A 20,831-nucleotide genomic window follows, 5' to 3' on the forward strand; every position below is an offset into this window, starting at 1 on the left:
TATTTAGTTATTTTAATCATAAATTTGACAATAATTAATAAGAGTAAAATTGAAAAACTATGTTCAATTTATGTCTTAATCTACTTTTTTTAAAGGGTGTGAAACACCTCAAAAATTTAATTAATATGAAATGAAGGAAGTACAAACTATAGTTATATTAGCTAATTAATTAATATGTATTTGTTTAACTGCATAATTTGCTTTCTTACTGTGAAATGTGTATAAGAAAGTGTCTTGTTTTTCAACCTAGCTAGAAAGTTCATTTGTGTCCTATACAATAATCTGCTACGCCAATGTTCAATTTACATATGCTACTAAAAAAATACTACTTTTTTTAATTGAAATTTTCCATTAAAAAATATTCAGTAGTTATCTTTACTGATATTTGATTGAATAAGTGAGAAAAGAAAAAATGTTTAATGACTATTCTCAAGTATTTTAATAATAATCTTTTTCTCATAACGTGTTTTCTCAATTAACCTGTTCATTGAAAAAATATTTATTTCTAGTAGTAATACTCTTACGTTACCAATAATTCTACTTGTAAAAACTTCCAATACATACCCATCAAGAGACAGACAGACACACACATGCTAATCTTTTGATCTTTGATGATTGCAATAGGACAATGATTCACTATTATTTTATTCTCATTATTTTAGCATTCTATCATGTTCCTTTGAGTCTTTAAATACAAATATTCTATAAAGTTCCACTCCTAACTTCATCCAAAAAATTTCTTTTATATTTACTGTAAGTATTTTCTCTCTGCAAAAGTCATCACGAATTTAGTCTTAAAAATTGCACAAGCCTAATTTACTCTATAGGTAATAGGACAGATATATATATCTTTATAGTGTCCCAAGTTTGTTCGTCTTTTGTTAAGTTCACATTTTATCTAACATTTTATTATAAACCAACTAAACCTTCTCTTGACTTGTGAACTATCAATGTCTCAACCCATGAACTATAATGGGACTTTTTCATTCTTTAACAACAAAAGAGAAGAGAAGGAGCGTACTGGGCATTCCCACGTCAGGTCCCAACATAAAGTTCTCGTTTGAAAGATACAAGTACCATAAATAGTTAAGTAGTTATTTATTTACCCCTCAAAAAGAATACGTGCAGAGAGACGGTTCTAATTGCACTCTATTGTCTATAGTCTAGACTATATTGTATAACGCTCTCGAATCATTGGACAAAATGATTAGTAATATTATTCTCTAAGCCCTTGCACGCTTAGAGTATACATTTCGAAATCCTCGAGATCAGTTGACAACATCAAGGACCAACTTGCGAGATTTGAGGACAGACCATCTCAAACGGCGGTAGTAAGCTGCTTGGAGAAGTGCGAGAGATAAAACAAATATCCATTTGAAACCCATCTGTAGAAATTCAAATATGTCAAGAGTCAGGAATATATTATGGCACAACTTATGGGGTGATCGACTGACATTCGACATGCATGCAAATCAGCTACTCAGAATGTGATAGTAGGACACTAAACTTGGTGTTATGTGGGATACTCTCAGCAAGTTCGATTCTTTCAGGATTCAGCAAGCATACAAGCATATATATTACTAATCATTTTGTCCAATGAACACTTTTGGAAGAACTTTTAATTTAAAAAGATGGTCCACAAACTAATAAACAAAACACCGATTGATATAGATGCAGGGAGTGGAGGAAGGTGAAGTGGTTGCAACTTACCAGCTTTCTCTCTTCCATCTCTGGCTCAGCAGCCCATGACAAGAATGAGACAACATCTTTTCCCATCTGTCAGCGTAAACATTATAACTTCCACAGAAATGGTTCAAAACATAAAGCAGATGTAAGGGGGGTAAAGGGAAAGATATATTGCCTGTGCCTCGGTTGCAGGGATGCCATCCTCATACTCAACGGCACCATCATTAAGCATTTTAGGCATTGCTATAGCTCCACCAGGGAAGTAAGGATTATAGTGAAGTCCTTCTCGAATCTATAATGTGAGTTGAGAAGAAAAATGAATTCTACTGAAATGAAGAAATATTGACAATTTGGTATCAAAAGACAGAGGTAATGCTTATTCTTCTCCTTCCTCGTACTCTTGAATAAGGCAAGGCTTTTCCCAGTCACAAAGCAGGGTTAACCAACTAAATTGGAATGGGACAGTACTAATATCTCCTAGCAACATCTTCAGATGCACACTATCTTTTTTTCATACATAACTGTTTGTATCTACTAGTTCTTCTATTCAAACAAAAGAAAAATAGTCATAAGTAGCTTGAGACAGGAATTACCGAGACACCAGCAGGAGGGTCGCGGTAGCCAGTTAGAAGAGCAAAAACATAGTTTTGACCATTATGACGAGCCTGAAAAGTTGAATAAATCAGGCAATGCAGATCATATGTTTGTCAAACTTTAGAAGATAATCAGTACCTTAGTAATTAGACTTAGATCAGGAGGATAGGCTCCTCCATTAGCAAACCTTGCAGCTGCTTCATTTGCATAAGGCTGAGGGAAACGATCACTCAGCTTCCCAGGACGGGTAAACATCTCACCTTCGTCATTAGGCCCATCAACCACCTCAATTTCTGCTGCCATGGCCTTGGTCTCTTCCTCGGTGTACGCAACCCCAACAAGATCACGATATGAAATTAGAGACATTGAGTGGCATGACGCGCAAACTTGTTGGTAAACCTGGTGACCTCGACGGATCCTGTATTAAATAAAGATGGAGGCACACAAGCTAATTGGTTATTGCATCTTCTTTGAAACCTAGTGTAAAATATAGCGTTTGAAAAGCAGAAAATTGATATCCCTTCTCTAGACGGTAAGTGACATAAAAATAAGGTTATGCAGTACGAACACCAACTACACCTATACCCATCACGATAGACGGGAAAATACTGTAAGAACACAGGCCGAATTACTTGTCTGTGGACAAATATTTCCATATGATATATAATAACTAAGAGAAAACTTAATGAACCAGATCTTTACCAATCAAAAAAGAATATAAACTGCCCCCAAGGCCTAGCTCAAGTGGCAAAAGGTGGAGGATTTGTGGCTTAGGTCGCAGGTTCAAGCCCCACACCATGCAAAGCGAAGCCCGGTATTTAAGTGGAGAAGGGTAGAGGGGCGGGCCCATTATTCATCGAGTTTAGAAGGCTGTGATTGGTCCAAAGGGCGGGTCACAGACGGATTTCTCGGTTATCAAAAAAAAAAAAAAAAGAATATAAACTAAGAAACTTTAACAATATGTAGCAGCACATAAGTACTTACGAAGCATGGTCATAAGAACTGAGGATGCCTTCGTGAGGCCAGGGATAGCTGGGACACTCTAGTCCATGCTCTGCCTCATCAGAATAAGCAATTGTTGCAAAACTAAGGAGCCCAGACACTCCAGCACCAATGGCTGCAAGTGCTCTGAAAGACTTCGAGCCAGCAGATCCAAGTCCATCCAGGCCATGCTTCAAAATAAATAATAGAAATAGTTTGATCAGCTGAAAATTACTCTATGTGCTTTTATAAGGCATTCAATGCAATGATTTACCAGAACACTATAGCTCCTAATCGCAACATAAGCAAAGAATTGTTCAACGACATGAAAATCAAATGAACAAAAGCTACTTTGAAATATTTTATCCATCTCATGAGCTAAAAGCAAGAGTTTTATCTCTTTGGTGGTGTTATATCATAAATATACCTTCATTTTTTCCATTTGCTACAGTAAGCACAACCAACTTCAAGGAATGCATGGAATTAATATCCTTGTAGATGAGCAATTGCTCACCTGAAAGATACTATTGTTGCAATCTATGGCATAAAGTATATATTGGCACAGTCAAAAGCAAATTCAAGTATATGATGCAATTCTATGGCATGTCACACTGTCTAAAACCCCACCAGTTTAAATTAGAACAAAGTTTATGAGAGGTTCAGTTATATGGCACTTCCTCAGGAAAATGCAAATACATTGGAATACCAGAGATGCAAAGGAGGCTTCAACGAGACCTCCAAGTATCTCCTGTTCTGTATCTTTATCCTTCATTGTTGAAATAAATAAGTGTAGTTGGCAAGACAACTATAGCCATCCTCCCCAACATTTTCAGTACTGTGGCATAGTTGTTGTTGTTATTGTGTTGGAATGAAAAGAATCGTAATTGGCAAAACAAGTCATATTAATATATGGGAGGGGAGCAATGCTAGCCTTCTTCCATTCTTGTGATAGATCCACCTAAAAGAAAGAAAAGAACAATGTTTATGTTTGGTTGATTCCTAGGTGTAGTGTGTCTTCTCCTATACTGCCTATTAGTGCTAGTAGAGTAGTATTGACCTATAATACATAACCTTTAGCTAACTATTAGAATTGAGAATTGAAACATAGCATTTGAGGAAGCATTAATCGAGGATACATGTTCCAAACTTCACCTTATGAGAACTTTTCTCGAATGATGCATTTTTTCTCATCATATGACTGAGAAATACAATGTCATATGGTAATGAATGTTGGGTTGCTAAAGTCCAACATTTCCACAAGATAGTGTTGTAGAGATGTGGAAGCTAACATGAATGTACGGTCATACAAAATTAGATCAAATTAAAAATAAGTACATTCATCAAAAGGTGCAAGTAGCACACACTGAGGATAAAATGTGAGAAAGCCACTTGAGATGGTGTGGACATGGCCTACATTGACCTATTGAGGCACCGGTTATTAGGCACGAAACTATGGTGAGTGAAAGTGTTATGTAGAACTAATATAACTTGGAAAGTTGTCTCAAAAGGCTTACAAATCTTTGACGTCAATGCGAACTTAGCTAAAGATGGGGCATAATGGAAGAAAAAGATGCATATAGGTGATATCTACTTGTGAGAATAAGTTTCAGACTTGTTGTTGTCATTACTATCATTACTTATTTTCCACTTTTGTTTTAGGAAAAATGGTCAAATTTGCCCCTCTACTATGTGAAAAGGATCAATTTTACCTACATTATACTATCCGTACCCCCTTTAACTATGTGATTCAAATATACCCCTCCTCTGTTATGATTGTCCAAGGTGGACACACAATACCATGTGGCACTGACATTTTGATGAGGTAGACATCACGTGGCATGCCACCTCAACTCCCCAACCCATTTTACCCCTCCCTCATCAAGAAAATCCTCTATATTCTTTACCATTTGTGAAATGAAAGCAAGGGCTATTCAGTGAAAATTGATACCAAGATGAAGTATTCTCACCTCAAATACACTGATAAACTATTAGAAGGTTTTGCACTCTTTGGACTACAAAATGATAAAGGAATTGTTTGTAGTACAATGGACAAAAATGATCCCAATAAATTGACTTTATGTTTTAAGAAAAGAAGCATTGCATTATATGACTTTCTGGCTTTTGTAAAGCAATCAGGTTATTTTGACCTGGAATTAAGCCCTTGCACAGCATGATCATCTGGTGGATTCATATGCTAAAAAAAAGAGACAGAGAATAAAGGAAAACAAAGCCAAGTCTACTCTAGAACAATCTTTCTTGGAAGCTAATTTACTCCTGTCCAAAGTTTTATATGAACACTTGTGAACAACTCTATTTCATTACCAGGTCCAAATAGTAAAAAGAAACTATTGAAGGAAAAGCTCCTCTGCACAAACTCATTGGATTGTTCAGTAGCCTCTTAATTTGGAAAAAACACGTCATATTACAAGGTTAGAAAAGCATGATGGATGGTATAAGCTACACATTTTCCAACTCGTCCTATCTTTAGCACAAAGTTTTTAGTTCTTGTCAATTGAGAAGCACTTACAATTTCAATCATAACGAAGGAGATGTTGTACTGTATGTAGCATTAATTAAGTACAGCTATCTAAATACAAATAAGAATTGGAGCCAATTCCATTGCTCCTACGGGACCTGCTTTATGTTGAAGCAATTTTTGTACTTCTTCCATTTCAAACTTTTTTATAGCACTCTTTCCATTTTCTGATGCCACAAAATGGAAAACATTCCATTTATATTCGATTTCACAACTTTCAATTATTCAAATTCAATTAACTGTTTTATATGTTCCAGTGTTCAAATTAACTTTCTCAACTACTATCAAATAATATTCTCCTCCGCTATCACTTATGTAATATAAAAGACAAAGAGAAGATATCACATGTGTCTGATTTTTAAGCAAAATAACATGAGATGACCCGAAGCTTCAAATCAAACAAACAGAGCTTTATAGTTCATCAATAGAACAAAGACGCAACAAATCACTCATGCAATTTAACTCTGCCTACAATGCAATAAAAATATCCTAAAAATTGATACCTTCAGTGCATCATTTCTACTGGGAAGCTTCGAGTCATTCCTCTGGGCAGCTCCTCTCGTAATAAACCGATTGATTCTTCCAAATCCTGAATTTAAGAAAGAAAAAAGCTTCTAATTTCACACAGGAATGACAGGAAAATAAGCGATAATGAATTAGAAATCGATGCTGAGAGTTAAGTTGATACCGTCAAATCCTATTCTGATCCTCTTCCCTAAACCTGCAAAAGTGAAAAGATTCAGCTCATTTTGACAACAAATCAATGAAATCCAAATCCGAGATTAGGATTTACAGAAAATATTACTCATGATTCACAGAGAGGATGTTGTGCCGGTGAGTAGCGGATGGCAGAAGAACGTAGCGTGCGTCAGCGATGACTGAACTGTTCGAGACGATTTTGTTCGTGTGCGCGAGAAGAGGGTCGTCTAGTTCATGGCCTTTGAGAAATGAAGGGTCAGAAATTGATCCAGTCTTCAAGTCGGGTCGCCAATTTTCGGGTCAAATTCGATTTTCGCTTAATTCGTATGTAATTTTATTAGAGTATTAAAAAAGTCAAATACAGTAAAAAAAAATCTTTAAATACTACTCTTATATATAATCTATACTACCTACCATCTTTCTTTAGTTATTTTTCACGCAAAAATATAAAGATATTTTTTAAAAAAAATGATGTTCATACATTTGTTTTTGTACAAAAATTAATGGATGAACGTGAATTTAAAAGGGAAAAAAGATAAATATACCCCCAAATTATTGTAAATGGTATGTAGATACCCTCCGTCATATTTTTGAGACATTGGTGCCCTGTCGTCCAAAAACTAGAGCACATATACCCTTAATACCATTTACGGTCATTTTTAAAAAATCGGGTTAATTTGAGTCAATTTGAGGATTTCCGTCAATTGAGGAGTACAAATGATGAAATTAGTAATGGCAGGGGTAAGAATAACTTCGTTTTAACGGTAGGGGTATAGTCAACTATTAAACTAAAGTTAAGAGATATTTTTTACCCTTTTCCCATACAAAATTATAGAAGAACATAAATAAAAATAAATTTTTTATAAAAAATCAGTAATTTGTATTTAAATGATACATTAAAAAAATGGAATTAAAGAATTAAAATGAAAGAAAGTTGAGGTAGAATATATGTCAAAATGAAAATTAACGACAAGTCAAAGGAGCTGTATATGTATTTGGCCAATTTTATTTATGGAAAAAGTATTTTACTCATCATAAACCATTTATCTAGGGTGGAAATCTCTTTCCAACAAATGAGCAATTTTTTTTCCTAAACAATTATGACACCAAATCTTTCCAAGCCCTCAATTATTTCTACATTCCAATTTTTAAAAAGTAAATCAAGCCATCCTTAATAAGATATATATTAAATTAATTACCTTGGAAGGATATATACCCAGATTTTATTAGAATTCTGAGATACTAATAGTGAACCATTTATTATATTTCCTTATTAAGATAATATTTTGTTTTGATTACAAAGGACAATGAGACATATTTATTAATCAACAAATATATATATAAATAGACTAATTCACCTTAATACTCTTATAAACCAAATATAGGGAGCCATATTTCTGCTAGAATTAGAGAAATTAACTTGTTGTTAATTATTGATTAGTGGTGCATATGGAAGATTACTGGTTATGTTATCTTATTATATTTTGGTTTGTTTTGTTAATTGTTCAGAAAGTGGTGATTAATCTCTGTTGGAGACCAAGGAGAATTCAAAATCATTTTTTGAAGCAAGGGATTAGGGGTCCTAAATATAATTTTTTGTTGGGAAATCTAAAAGAAATTGCTGATTTACAACCTTCTTCTTCTCAAAACTTTTCTTTATCCCATGACATTGTTCCTAGAGTCTTTTCTTTCTACCATCACTGGAAGAATATATATGGTACTAATTACTCTCAATTTTCTATTGATTATATGTATGCTTAGTAATTTACATTCTATTAATTTCTTGTGCCACTATTTGGATCTGATTGAATTGGCTAAGAACAACATCTAGGTTATGCATAAGGGGTGTTTAATTTAGTGCTTAATTGCAAATTAAATCATAATATAGTCCGGTTTATATAACTTAAATCCAATCGTATCTCAAAAGGAACTATTTGTCTATTATATGTCAGTGGCTTGTGCTTGAACTTGAATTAGTAGTAAATTGAGTTTTAGTTATATGCATTCACGATGTGTAAGATTTTTTATTCAATATATGATTCTATGAGTTGATGGTATAGCTAGGTAACTAGTATTTCAAAAGCAAGTACTGTTGTGCATAAACACCTTCGTTTTTGTTTACACACACCTTCATAGAAGATGAAATTTGTAATTTTAAAAATAAGACAGGTTATCTGCTACAACAGATAAAAGATTGATGACATGAGTGTAAATTACATGACGATATATATATAAAACTTAAACGCTCAATATAAAAATTGATTGGGAATATAACCTAGAATAACATGTTACTAATATTTTTTTGTGATATATCATGGCACAGGTGCAACATTTCTTGTGCGGTTTGGGCCAACAGTTCGTGTCTCCATCTCAGATCCAACGCTTATTAGAGATATCTTCCTTGTAAAATCAGACAACTTTGAGAAAATTGAAACACCTCCATCCGCCAAGAAGCTCGAAGGCGATGGTTTATCCAGTCTCAGAGGAGAAAAATGGGCTCACCACAGAAAGATATTAACTCAAACATTTTACTCTGAAAATCTCAAGGCAAGTAGATAAACTTAAATACTAATTATATTTTATGAATTTCTTAACGTAATTATGTTTAGACTATCTTTCTTCTCGAAATAAGTTTAACTTGTACGTAAAATTTATATCTTGTCCTTTTCTTAATTAAACAGCTAATGATTCCTACGATGGGGAAGAGCATGAAGGATATGTTGACCAAATGGTCGTCAAAAATGTCGAAAGATGGCAAGGTGGAAATAGAAGTTTCAGAATGGTTCTTGAGCTTGTCTGAAGAGGTGATTACACATACGGTGTTTGGAAGCAGCTATGAAGATGGAAAAGCCATCTTTGAGTTGCAAGCATAACAATTGGTTTATGCCACTAATGCTTTTCGTCAACTTTTCATTCCCGGGTTTAGGTAACGTATATACTCCGCGATCCCTCACAAAAGATTAATAAGCTAGCTTATAAATAATGAAATGAAATGAATACCATACAGGTGAAAGACGAGAACTCTAGCCTCCTTATAAGACTTGCATAGTCCTTCTATCTTTGACCCTTTAGGCTACTTTCTAATGTGTGAGTTAGGCCTAAGGGCTTATTTGACATGGTATTAGAGTCAAACCCGATCCAATGTGGGCCTTAGAGTCCCGGAATGTTGTAAGGATAGAAGTACACACCGAACTGGATAAAAGAATGTCCTTTCTAGGCATGCAAGAGGAGGTGTGTTAGGATCAAACGCTTACCATTATGCCAAAAGTTATAAATGATTGTAAGGACAATACTCTATTTATTAACTAAGTCCACCACGCAAGCGTCATGTTCGATCATGACTCTAATTCGGACCACCCAACCCCCTCGTGAATCTTGTCATAGGCAAGATGTTGACGTTATCCAATAAGGTGAATGAAATAATGAATCCACATTTATAAAGGACAAGAACCCTAGAGCGATAATGAATGGAATGAATCTCACACCTCAAATATATGGACATCATTAAATTTAAATACGTACTCAATTTCAAAACATTGGCGTAACTAAAATTGAAAGGTGTTATTTCTTTATATTTTTACAGGTTCTTGCCTACTAAGAAGAACATAATTTCTTGGAAATTGGACAAAGACGTTAGAAATTCATTGATGAAGCTAATTGAACATAGGAAAAAAAGTTTAGAGTGTGATCAATCGGAGGAAGGCCCGAAGGATTTGTTGGAAGTAATGATCAAAGCTAGTAATTCAACTTATTCAAATAGTGCTATCAAAGTTGATGACATTGTAGAAGAATGCAAAACCATGTTCTTAGCTGGCAAATATACAACCTCAAATTTGCTAACATGGACAACCATTCTATTGGCCATGAATCCACACTGGCAACAACTTGCACGTGACGAGGTTTTCAACGTCTGTGGAGCACGTGACACCCCATCTAAGGACGATATTGCAAAACTTAAAACGGTAAGCACATTCAACCCTAAAGTTATGAGTTCGAATTAGACGTTCACTTATAATTCATCATGTGGTTCAACTTTGTAATGTCAGCTTGGTATGATCCTGAACGAATCCCTCCGACTATATCCACCTCTTGCAGCAACAATCAGACGGGCGAAGATAGATACAACATTGGGGACTTTGAATTTGCCTCAAGGAACAGAGCTACTTATACCGTTTATAGGAATCCATCATGATGCAGAGTTATGGGGAGACGATGTGAATGAATTTAATCCAGGAAGATTTGCGCGCGGCGTCGCTCAAGCAGCGAAACGCCCCATGGCATTCATGCCTTTCGGTTTAGGCGCTCGCCACTGCATTGGGCAAAATTTAGCTATCATACAAGCTAAATTAGCAATAGCTATGATGTTGATGAGTTTCTCCTTTGAACTTGCTCCAACTTACCAACATGCTCCTACTATTCTTATATTTCTATGTCCACAATATGGAGCTCCAATCATTTTCAAGAAATTGTAGTCTTTAGAAATATGGGACTACCTAGATACAATATGTTATGTACTAGTAGTATTTATGAACAATTTCTTGTTTTATATATGGATTAATTAATGGCGATTATTTTCTTTATGATATGATCATGTATGTTTTTGTTGTTGGATAAATGTTGATGATGCCCTTGATTAAATTTGTGAGGCTTGTTATCAGGTCAATGATAGTAATGAGAGTAAAGGTCTTTGATAATAAATTGATCTAAATTGCCTAGTTGTTTGAATTATTTGATCATGAATGGAGAAATGAATTTATTTAATCATTGGACGATTGAATGATTAGTTGTAATTGACATGAAAATATACTTAGCAATTTATTAAGATTTGACAATTAAATAAAATACTTTAGAATTAATCAGGAGTTGAAACAAGAGAGTGACATTATTATAAATATTTGAAAAATAATTTGTGATATGTTACTATTTATAAATAAGAAGCTACAAATATATAATTCTTGAACGACATGTGTGCTTGAGTTGTGTGGTTGCAATCGAAAATGATTTGCTCCAAATATATGATGTTGGGACAAAGAAGACTTTATGTTTTATATTTTTTTTAAACAATGAGTACTTATAAAGATTTCTACCAGAAAAAAGCGCTTTAAAATATTGAAATGTGAATAAATTCTGGTGGTAAAATTATTATTTAATCCTTAAAAAGAAAAATGTAGAGTATAGTTAAAATTAGAAATTCACATTTCACAAAAGAGGTATCCACACTCGTGAGAAATTGTCGCACGAGCGAGTCAACCCATGGGCTTCGGGCCTGTGCCACCCTTACGCTCTCTCATTTTCCACTCCCAAAATTCTCCTTCAAAAAATAAGCATCAACAACGGGAAAGAGAGAGCAAGAACTATTGATCTCATCCACACCTGAGATCAAATCGGAACCCTAACTCCTTGAAGAAAATCATGTGGAGAAGACTTTCTTCCCAGGTTCGGACTCTAAGCCCACTCCGCTCTACCGCTAAATCCAATCGTCTTTCCGCCGCCGCCGCCACCTCCCTATCTTCTTCTCCGGCGACTTCCCGACCTACGGTTCCTTTCATCTCCCGTCACTTCAGTACTGCTTCTGGTAACACTAATTTCATCAGATCTTACTCATTTATTCGCTCACGCACGTATTGTTTATATTTATATAGGCATATTTATATATAAACATGTATGTATATTTGGTTTGTTTTTGTTGTGAATGGATTGTGATGAGAATAAACATTGTTGTTGTGTGGAACAGCGAATGTTGTTAAGAAAGTAGAGGATGTAATGCCAATTGCTACTGGTCACGAACGCGAAGAGCTTGAAGCTGAGATTCAAGTGAGTGAGCTTCATCCTTTAGGAATTTGATGTTATATGTTTGGTTGTGGTTGTACTTATAGTTCTAATTCAAATATATTGATTTAGGTGTAGTTGTGACTATAACTGATACTTTATATGTGTAATTTTTTGCTTGCGTAGGGAAAGGATCTTCTCGCCATTAACTTTCCTGAGGGTCCTTTTGGCACAAAGGTCAGTGTGGTTATTAGTTCTTGTTTTTTGTTACATTTGTTGTCTGTTAATGAAGTAGTTTTATCTTATCTGATGCGTATTGTTTTATAAGATAGAATCAGTAGTTTGCACTTGTAATGATGGGTACCTCTCCCTATCATGGATAACGTGCATGACTCAACGATAGGTATTGTTGGAAGTAGCTGTTCTTTAGGCATTTGACTGACTTTCTCTATAAACTAGTAATATGTATGAGTACAATTCCATTAGGTCATATCGAGTTTTACTAAACTGACGTTTTGTCCCCCATTCAGTATTAATTTTGTAGGATATGTATAATACAAGTGTCTGGAAAAAAATGTACATGTCGCCTTGTAAAATTCCAATTTTATGTTCCTTCACATATATCTAGTTCTGAATTTTTCATAAAGCCACTGTGACTTTCTTAAGTGATGTAATAATCCGTAGGTAGGTGTTGCTTTTCCCTCTTTCATCAATGGAACATGCCATGGTGCAGCATTTGATCCATCATAATTAGTAAGAAATGGATTACTGTCTCAAACTTCCATAGCAAACATGATGTTGCGTTTCCTTTAATTTAAGGAGGGAAAGGGCACTGGAATGAGTTCGTTTACTTCCCTTATGTTTTTTGGCACGAGTGACGTATAAGTCGATGAGCTTCACCTCCCTCTTACGTTCAATTTTGAAAGGGTTAGAAAGAGTGAGAACTGTCAATTCTCTATACTTCACTTCCTTACCAAATAGGGGAATATAATCTTGTCCCATTTCCTCTCCTTTCTATTCTTGCTTTAAGTGAGTCTAATCATATTTTTGGAACAAACTATTGATGGCATGGGCATTTTAAAACCAAACTATTAACTGAGAGCATTTTTGTTCAATTTTGCATAGTTCAAGGATATTTTTGACCATTTTCTGTATTTATTATGAACACGAACATGATAAAAGAAACCTATTTAATTGAAGTGCAATGTTGCTTACTTCTTCTTCATATATGTCTATTGCTGTCGAATATGAGTAATCAATGCTATCTCCTTGTATGAATCATGTTCAATGCTAGCTGTTAGATGACATGTAAGCTCTAGTTGCTAGTGTTCTTATCATTCAAATATTTCCCCTAGTTCATGTGCTTATGTTCATTTCCCAATGTTCTTTCACATTCTACTAAGCTGGAGTACAAATCTTTTCAATTTCTGTAATTAGTTTGTACATGGAAACAAAAAGTGATCATTTTGGATGGGTATCTTCTGTCAACATTTATACGTGGAAATAAAACATGGTCAAGCTTAGATGGGTTGTAACTTGTCATCCGTTTTTTTTTATATAAAAAAAATGTTGTTTTGGATAAGGCATAATCTTGCACCAACAAAAAGACATGTACATGTGTGAATAAGTGCACATGCATGCGTGTCGAATTATGCGGCATACCATTTTCTTTGGTGTGAGTAGCTTAAACTAATCGCTACAGATTCTCAGATTTGTCACAAAGGAACTTCATTTTGCCTGAGTATGTGTACTTTGACCAGATCTTTCAGAATTCACCAGAACACTGATACCATACTGGAGGCTTTAGAACTTATACATGTATACATGAGGCTCTAATTATCAGCCAAATCTACTTTTTCTTCTTTTTTCGCTCTCTGATCTTCACCTTTTAAACCATCTCTATTGTTGATGTTGTAATCTCACAGCACTTAGCTGTTTTGAGTTTTGACATCAATGAAATGCCATTTACACCTTTCAGAAAAATAAATCACTAGAAACTTGTCAACCTCTGAACCTACTCATATAGTCATGTCAAGCTCATCCCTGAATCCGATCCTCTCAGCACGTAGGTCTCAATGTCCAATTTGTTGCGACTAGAAAATTTCCCCTTGACTTCTTGTGTTTTACATTTTAAAACACTCAAATGTAATTATTTTATGACTGTCAGTGATGTGATCTGCTAATGTAAAACATATTGTGTGCTTATGAGTCTACAGAAAAATTTAATTTCGACGTGGACTACTGTTGCTTCTTATGTATGGTTCAGGATAAAAAATTATTTATCATCAAAAAAGAAAGGATTATGTGAGGACATACTTTACATAGATATAAGCTACTACAGTAACTTTCCAATTAGATGTGTGGTAACATGATCAAATATTTTGAATATATTACAAATGTAGGAAGCACCAGCTGTTGTTGAATCCTACTACGACAAAAGAATTGTAGGATGTCCAGGAGATGAAGGTGGTAAGTCTTCTTTACAGATTCAGATAAAAAAATGTCTCTATTACTGATTTTTTCCCTTAGGAAGTTCACTTAATCTTCTATGTCATTTTCTAATTTAACAGAAGACGAACATGATGTTGTTTGGTTCTGGCTAGAAAAGGGCAAGCCACATGAATGCCCAGTATGTGCACAGCATTTTGTGGTAAGTAATGAATTTCTGTATTCTTGGGTCATATTATCATGTTCTAGGATGTTAGGAATTTTTAGAGATTTGAAAGGCAGTGGTGGAGCCAAGGGTTTGCAAAATATGAAGAAGCCAAAGGGGGTTCAACATCTACGGTATATATATAAAAAAATAATTTTAACCATGTATAAACGATGTAGTTTTCCAACGAAGGGGATTATTGGGCCCTTACTAGCTCCCCCCTGGTGAAAGGTCACAGCACTCCTTAATCAGGGGAAATTGCAGATTCCTTTACAGGTGACTTTCCTCTTTTTTTCTTCCAATTTTTGAGAGCGGAATCTGAGCTGTAAATCATCTAATTCTAGCCATCAATTGTTACCCATGCAAACCTTAATTTCTTAAGCTTTTACTCATAATGAAAGCTCATATTGGGAATGATTTTAATTCTATGCAACAGTTGAAGGTGGTTGGCCCTGGAGGACCTCCTGATGGACATGACGATGATGATCATCATCACTGATAGCACTTGCAACTTTTCTACCGGAATAAATCTGGTTCAGATGATGAGAGATTTTCTAACTCTACAAACACAGGATAAAAAAGTTCTGTGATTTTGTTTACTTTTAGTGGATCGGTTGTTCTTACAGCTGCTGTGGCAGCGGTGAAGTTGAATACTTTTGCTTTTAGATTTCACTTAGACGTGGCATGGTCTGTTAGAATTAGAAACCCAGTTTCTCCAAATGCAGAGCTCAATAATCAATAGCCACATATTTGATTTTCTTGCAAGTGTTCCCTTTTGTTTTGTTGAAGTGCTCATGTTGGCACAGCGTGTACTTGAACAAAATGATGTTTCATCATTACCAGACTGCTGCAACATTCTTTCATAACACCTTCTTTATACATAAGTAAAACTGACAACATACTTTGTTGCGGTCAGTTACACACTAAGGTTGCATTGTTGAATTATATTTCAGTTTACCAAGAAAGATGCATTCCGAGGAAAGCTGCGTAAATATGATGTTTTTTTTTTTTTTCTTCCCAGTCGGTGTCCGGTACCCACATTGGGGGTAAAGTAAAGCGCTCCCTAACAAAGGCAAAGGCGACTTACCTGAGACATCTACTTAAGGATGAAAGATTACTTACCATTTCACCATAATCTTTGTTGTGAAGTTGTTTGATCAAATTTGTGAATTAAACCTATAATAATTGGATATGCATGTACACAAACAGCCTTTTATTTTCAAGAGAATAATGCAAGGACCTACTCTCCTAATAATACTGTTACATTGTAAGCTTTCGTATGCAAGGTTGTGGTAAGAATCAGGGCCAGACTCTATATCATTAGTTACGGATTTGGCAGAACCAATAGCTTGAGCTAGCCAGATCTTGTGAGAAATTTACTTAAAATGTATAAATAATTTTATTCCGAACCAAACATAAGCTATAGAATTTATTATCTATAAACTTAAAATCTTGAATCGAACATTAAGAGTACGTGTTACCATGATAGGTGCCCAAGTTTAGCTTCCAGGAGGCTCAAACCTGGAATAACGAATATCTATCGAATTCCGCTACAGGAAAAAGGCAAAAAGGAATATAAAGTGAATCATATTATCAAGATGGACATGGAAAAAAGTTGGAACAGGTGAGACAATACGAGAGAATAGAAATATTTCCTTTTCTGGTACAAAAAATGAATATTTCTCTCAGTTAAAACAAATATTTTTTCTTAATTATTTACATAACTCTGGACACGCAATTATTTCATATTCCGGTTCGAAATTTAAAGAAGAATTAAGCAGCAATACTCTCTATGATACATGAATATTCGTGACTCATAGAAATAAGGATCGATTACCTGGCAGTGGCGAAGCCAAAATTTTCACTAAGGGATTTCAAAATATGAAAAGTAAATGTACAAAAAAAGCCAAAAAAGATTCAACATATACTATAAATAATATAATTTTTCGAAGAGGATTTGAATCGTTGGCCCTACCTGACTCCATTCTGTTACCTTGTAAGAACTAAGAAAAGAAAGGTACTTTAGTGTGATGGGAATAAAAATGGAATTCATTCTCATCACAAAAACAAAGAATATTGCTAGCTGTTTTTATGCATGTGCTTCTTTTCATTTCTTTTCTTTTGGGATAAAAACAATGAAAGAGCAGAAAATCAGAATTAGATCCAGAGTTTTGTTAGTGAGTATAAAATATTATATATTCGAAAACTACTTCAAATGATTATCGAGAGTTTTGTCACATTAAATTTAATTAAAATACGTGTGAATGTACAAATATAACTCGTTTCAAACTTTAAACTTGAGTTATTCGAATTAGATTGTGATGCATTTCTTCACTTATAATTTGTTTCATACTACTTGTCTTTAAACAAATTTTAAACAGTTTGACTTGTACGATTGAATTTTATTGAGCTATGTTAAATGTGAAGTTTTTCTTCTGTCGTTTAGTTGAGAACAAGTTATCCCAAGATTAATTATCCTGGGATAGCTTATCTCATCACTATGGTATAAATAGTGGGATAAGTTATCACAAACATGACAACCAAACAAGACACCAAATTTTTATCTCATAACTATTTTTTTATTTCAGGACTATTTATTCTTATCCCTCACACCAAACGATACAGATCTCTCTCTATTTGTTCCTACTATACAACAAAATAAAATAAAATTTAAAAACACAAAATTGTGCTTCATTGTAAGCTTTCACGGGACTGGAAGGTAAGGTAGGGTCATGAACAATTAAAAAGGGAGGACTCATGCGTTGATAGTCATCATCAAGAACTAGATGGGGATGATTCATGCATTTGTAATGTGATCATAAAGATAGTAATTCAATAAAATTGATCATATATAACCAATCAATCACGTGGCTAAATAGTTCTCTATCCATTTTCTTTTTATAAAGATCTTGTCTTTTATACTATAAAGTATTTATATAAAAAAGAAGTTAATAGAACCTACTATATATATGCATAAAATGAGGCCTAAAAGTTTGGATCCCAAAGCTTTTGTTTGAGAAGGGGGTGATTCATGCATTAGTAGGAGTCATCAAGAACTAAAGGGGATGTTTCATGCATTGATAAACTCACTTTACCAACAAATCACCAAAATTAATGGGAAGAGGGGTTAGGTTATATTATGGAATAATATATATATTATCCTGCCAAGTGCCAACCTTCTTTGTTTTTTTCCTTTTTATTATTCTTTTCTCTTTAAACAAAGAAAGAGAAAAGACATAGGGTGTGTTTGATATGAAGGAAAATGTTTTTTTAAGAAAAATAAGTCGATTACTTATTTATCTGTTGTTTTCAAAGTAAGCAAAATATATTATTCCAAAAGAAATTATACATAACTTAGGCAAATGTTATAGAGGATTGAACGGTTGTAGGGTGGTGGAGTTGAGATGTGTTGGAGGGTGAAGAAGAAATAACTAATGTAGAATATCACTATTTAACTTGTCGTTTTAGGAAAGTCATTTTTTTATAAAAAATCTACTGAAAATAATCTCTAAAAATTTTGATCAACCAAATATAAATATAAAATAAAATCTTTTCTTAAAAAATGCATTTCTACTACCAAAACGCCCATAAAGTTAATATATATATATAGAATAACTATTTACATACATTAACAGTATTATAAAGTTATGTTGCATGCACTATTAATGTAGTTTGACCTGTCGTAACATTTTACTTATCATACTTTTCAAGTCACTTGGCATTTATTATAAACAGACTTATAGTTACCTTTTGTATGATTTTTAATAGTTACAAAGACGATATATTTAAACTCGAAAAAGTATAATAAGATTCCAGTCTTTTAGTTACAACCGTTCCAAATGTCATAGGGAATAAAGGTCACACAAGAAAATTGCAACCGTGTACAAAAAAAAAAAAAAAAAAGGGACAGCCATCAGTTACAAGTTGAAAAGGAATTTCCTCATTGAGGCCAATTTTTCCTCAATCTAATTTTATAGCTCAACTACTTTAATTTTTTAATTACAACTTTTAAACAATTTATATTGTTAAATTTGAACAAATTAAAAAGGTGCTAGCTATATACTAGTGACAACATGACATCATCAAACTCATTCTTAACCAGAAATCATGAATTTGAGCTCTGAGAATGGAATTACTTATCCTCCCAAAGAAGGACGATTTTCCGATACAAATTTAAAGTAATTATACTCAAAATAGATACTGGACAACGATGGAAACCCAAAAAACAAAAACTATATACTAGTGGCAACAGCATATTTTGTCGCTGAGTTAAAAATTAGCCCCACCAAAAACCTAATCTTGATTCTAATTGAGTATCAAGAGATATGATAATTAATTTATTATTGTATTTAGTTAATTATATTATAGTCCTGTAACATGGATGTTTTTAAGTGGGGTACTGGAGTTGACATTCAAAAGATTTCAATATAATTACTCTCCAAGAAAGACTTTCTTTTCAACGGAATAATTGTTGTGTCCGTTAACTCAAAATCTTTTTGAGATCACTTGGACAACCTGATAAATACATTTACTATGTTGGTCGCGGAATCAAGATTTTTAAAGATATTTATTTTCATTCAAAAAATTTAAAATATACAAGAAATTGAACATGTGAAGAAGTTTTATATGTCTCCTCTGAGTGGTGAACCTAAAATCTCAGCATTCTCAGTCACTTTAATGATCACTAGATCACACCCTTAGATGCCTTGCATTTGATCTATATCAATCATTCTTTTTAATCTTTCAAAAGAAAATCATGTTATGATGATGTGTTCCATATTAAAAATTTTAAGATATTTTTTCTATATGTATCAAAAGCATATTTGGTAAAAAAAAAAAAAAAAAGTTATATTCAATCAAATATCATTATATACAATGAACATAATAGAGAAATGCCTAGTCATGTAGAGGTACAACATAGAACATTATTATATTGAACATGACCTGTCAAATCTATACTTGCCCATATGCCTAATATAAATAAATATTTACAACACATATACCTACCTTGGTATAAGCTTCAACCAGGGCTACTCAGCATTTTTTATTCACTTGAAAATATTTTTGATGTTTTTCAAAAAATGTGTGCAAGCTAAGCATATATAGGTTCAACATCTGAATGATAATTCTCTAGTTTAAAGTCAACAACTTCAATCATATTTTGTTAGTCATTCAAATTCATCTAAATATGTACTTTTTTCAGATTTATATGTTTCTATGTTTTTTGATGTAAGATATTGTAAAAATATACAGTACAAAAAATATTCTTGATATACGATATGATACTATCCTTTTTTTGTGAAGGTAGTATAATTTTCTTCAAAAAGCTTCACATCTTCAAAAGTACTAATACTATAACATCTCAAATTTTATGATTAAACGCCTACTTAATATTGCGTCGTTCATTTTAAAGCAAGGATTTCCCCAAGTTAAGTCCACAATTCCATCATGCACCAAAAAGAAGGACCCATAGGCCATGGCCCATGGGGACAAGACTAAGCGGCGCATAATGGGCCGAGGAATTCATCTCCTATATGGATAATAATAGCATTACTTTTTTTAAAAAAATCTTATAATAAAATTACAAGTAATTAAATTGTTAAAACAATTTCAATGAGGACTATAATCGATGTTTAGTTAATCAATGAAAATCGATTATAATATACTTAACTTCTTCTTTAGTATGTTTATATGCAATATCCAGTTATCGCCCTCATGGGCACACTCCTCTTTGGGACAATTTGGTCTAATTGACAATTGTTGTGTTTTAATTCGCCAAGTTTAAAGCCCGCTTGAAAATGAAACTTACAAGAACTTTATTCAATATATATATAACTTTAACTTTTAAAAAAGATATTTTTAATCGTCCTTAATGAAAATTCTAGATTAATCACTGGTGCGCAGGAACCTATT

General features: G+C 33.6%; 3 protein-coding genes and 1 pseudogene across 3 annotated transcripts in view; 3 read left to right on the forward strand and 1 right to left on the reverse strand.

Annotated features, from left to right (window-relative positions):
* LOC125832706 (uncharacterized protein At2g34160-like) overlaps positions 1-20,831 on the forward strand; it is a 96,205-nt gene that overhangs the window by 8,524 nt on the left and 66,850 nt on the right. The gene's annotated exons all lie outside the window — the stretch shown is intronic.
* On the reverse strand, positions 1,026-6,793 carry LOC125832383 (cytochrome c1-1, heme protein, mitochondrial). Its single transcript, XM_049511529.1, has 9 exons — positions 6,603-6,793; positions 6,486-6,518; positions 6,301-6,386; positions 3,265-3,452; positions 2,419-2,698; positions 2,280-2,351; positions 1,862-1,978; positions 1,711-1,776; positions 1,026-1,385 (listed from the first exon to the last, which is right to left on the reverse strand). The coding sequence occupies exons 1-9, from the start codon at positions 6,604-6,606 to the stop codon at positions 1,269-1,271; spliced, it is 963 nt and encodes a 320-aa protein (XP_049367486.1). The 5' UTR covers positions 6,607-6,793; the 3' UTR covers positions 1,026-1,268.
* Positions 7,927-10,968, forward strand: LOC125832275 (cytochrome P450 734A1-like; annotated as a pseudogene).
* Positions 11,734-15,755, forward strand: LOC125832670 (putative cytochrome c oxidase subunit 5b-like). Its single transcript, XM_049511874.1, has 6 exons — positions 11,734-12,071; positions 12,231-12,310; positions 12,452-12,502; positions 14,668-14,734; positions 14,836-14,915; positions 15,355-15,755. The coding sequence occupies exons 1-6, from the start codon at positions 11,909-11,911 to the stop codon at positions 15,415-15,417; spliced, it is 504 nt and encodes a 167-aa protein (XP_049367831.1). The 5' UTR covers positions 11,734-11,908; the 3' UTR covers positions 15,418-15,755.

This window comes from Solanum verrucosum, unplaced genomic scaffold, assembly GCF_900185275.1.
Source record: "Solanum verrucosum unplaced genomic scaffold, falcon-dt-bn FXZP01000102.1, whole genome shotgun sequence".
In the NCBI taxonomy this organism is placed as follows: Eukaryota; Viridiplantae; Streptophyta; class Magnoliopsida; order Solanales; family Solanaceae; genus Solanum; species Solanum verrucosum.

Coding starts and splice junctions, on each gene's coding strand:
- LOC125832670 (XM_049511874.1), top strand. CDS start 11,909: ATGTGGAGAAGACTTTCTTCCCAGGTTCGGACTCTAAGCCCACTCCGC. Junction 12,072..12,230: donor TCACTTCAGTACTGCTTCTG/GTAACACTAATT, acceptor TGTGTGGAACAG/CGAATGTTGTTAAGAAAGTA. Junction 14,735..14,835: donor ATGTCCAGGAGATGAAGGTG/GTAAGTCTTCTT, acceptor CTAATTTAACAG/AAGACGAACATGATGTTGTT.
- LOC125832383 (XM_049511529.1), bottom strand. Junction 6,387..6,485: donor GATCAGAATAGGATTTGACG/GTATCAACTTAA, acceptor TCTTAAATTCAG/GATTTGGAAGAATCAATCGG. Junction 2,699..3,264: donor AGTTCTTATGACCATGCTTC/GTAAGTACTTAT, acceptor TATTTAATACAG/GATCCGTCGAGGTCACCAGG.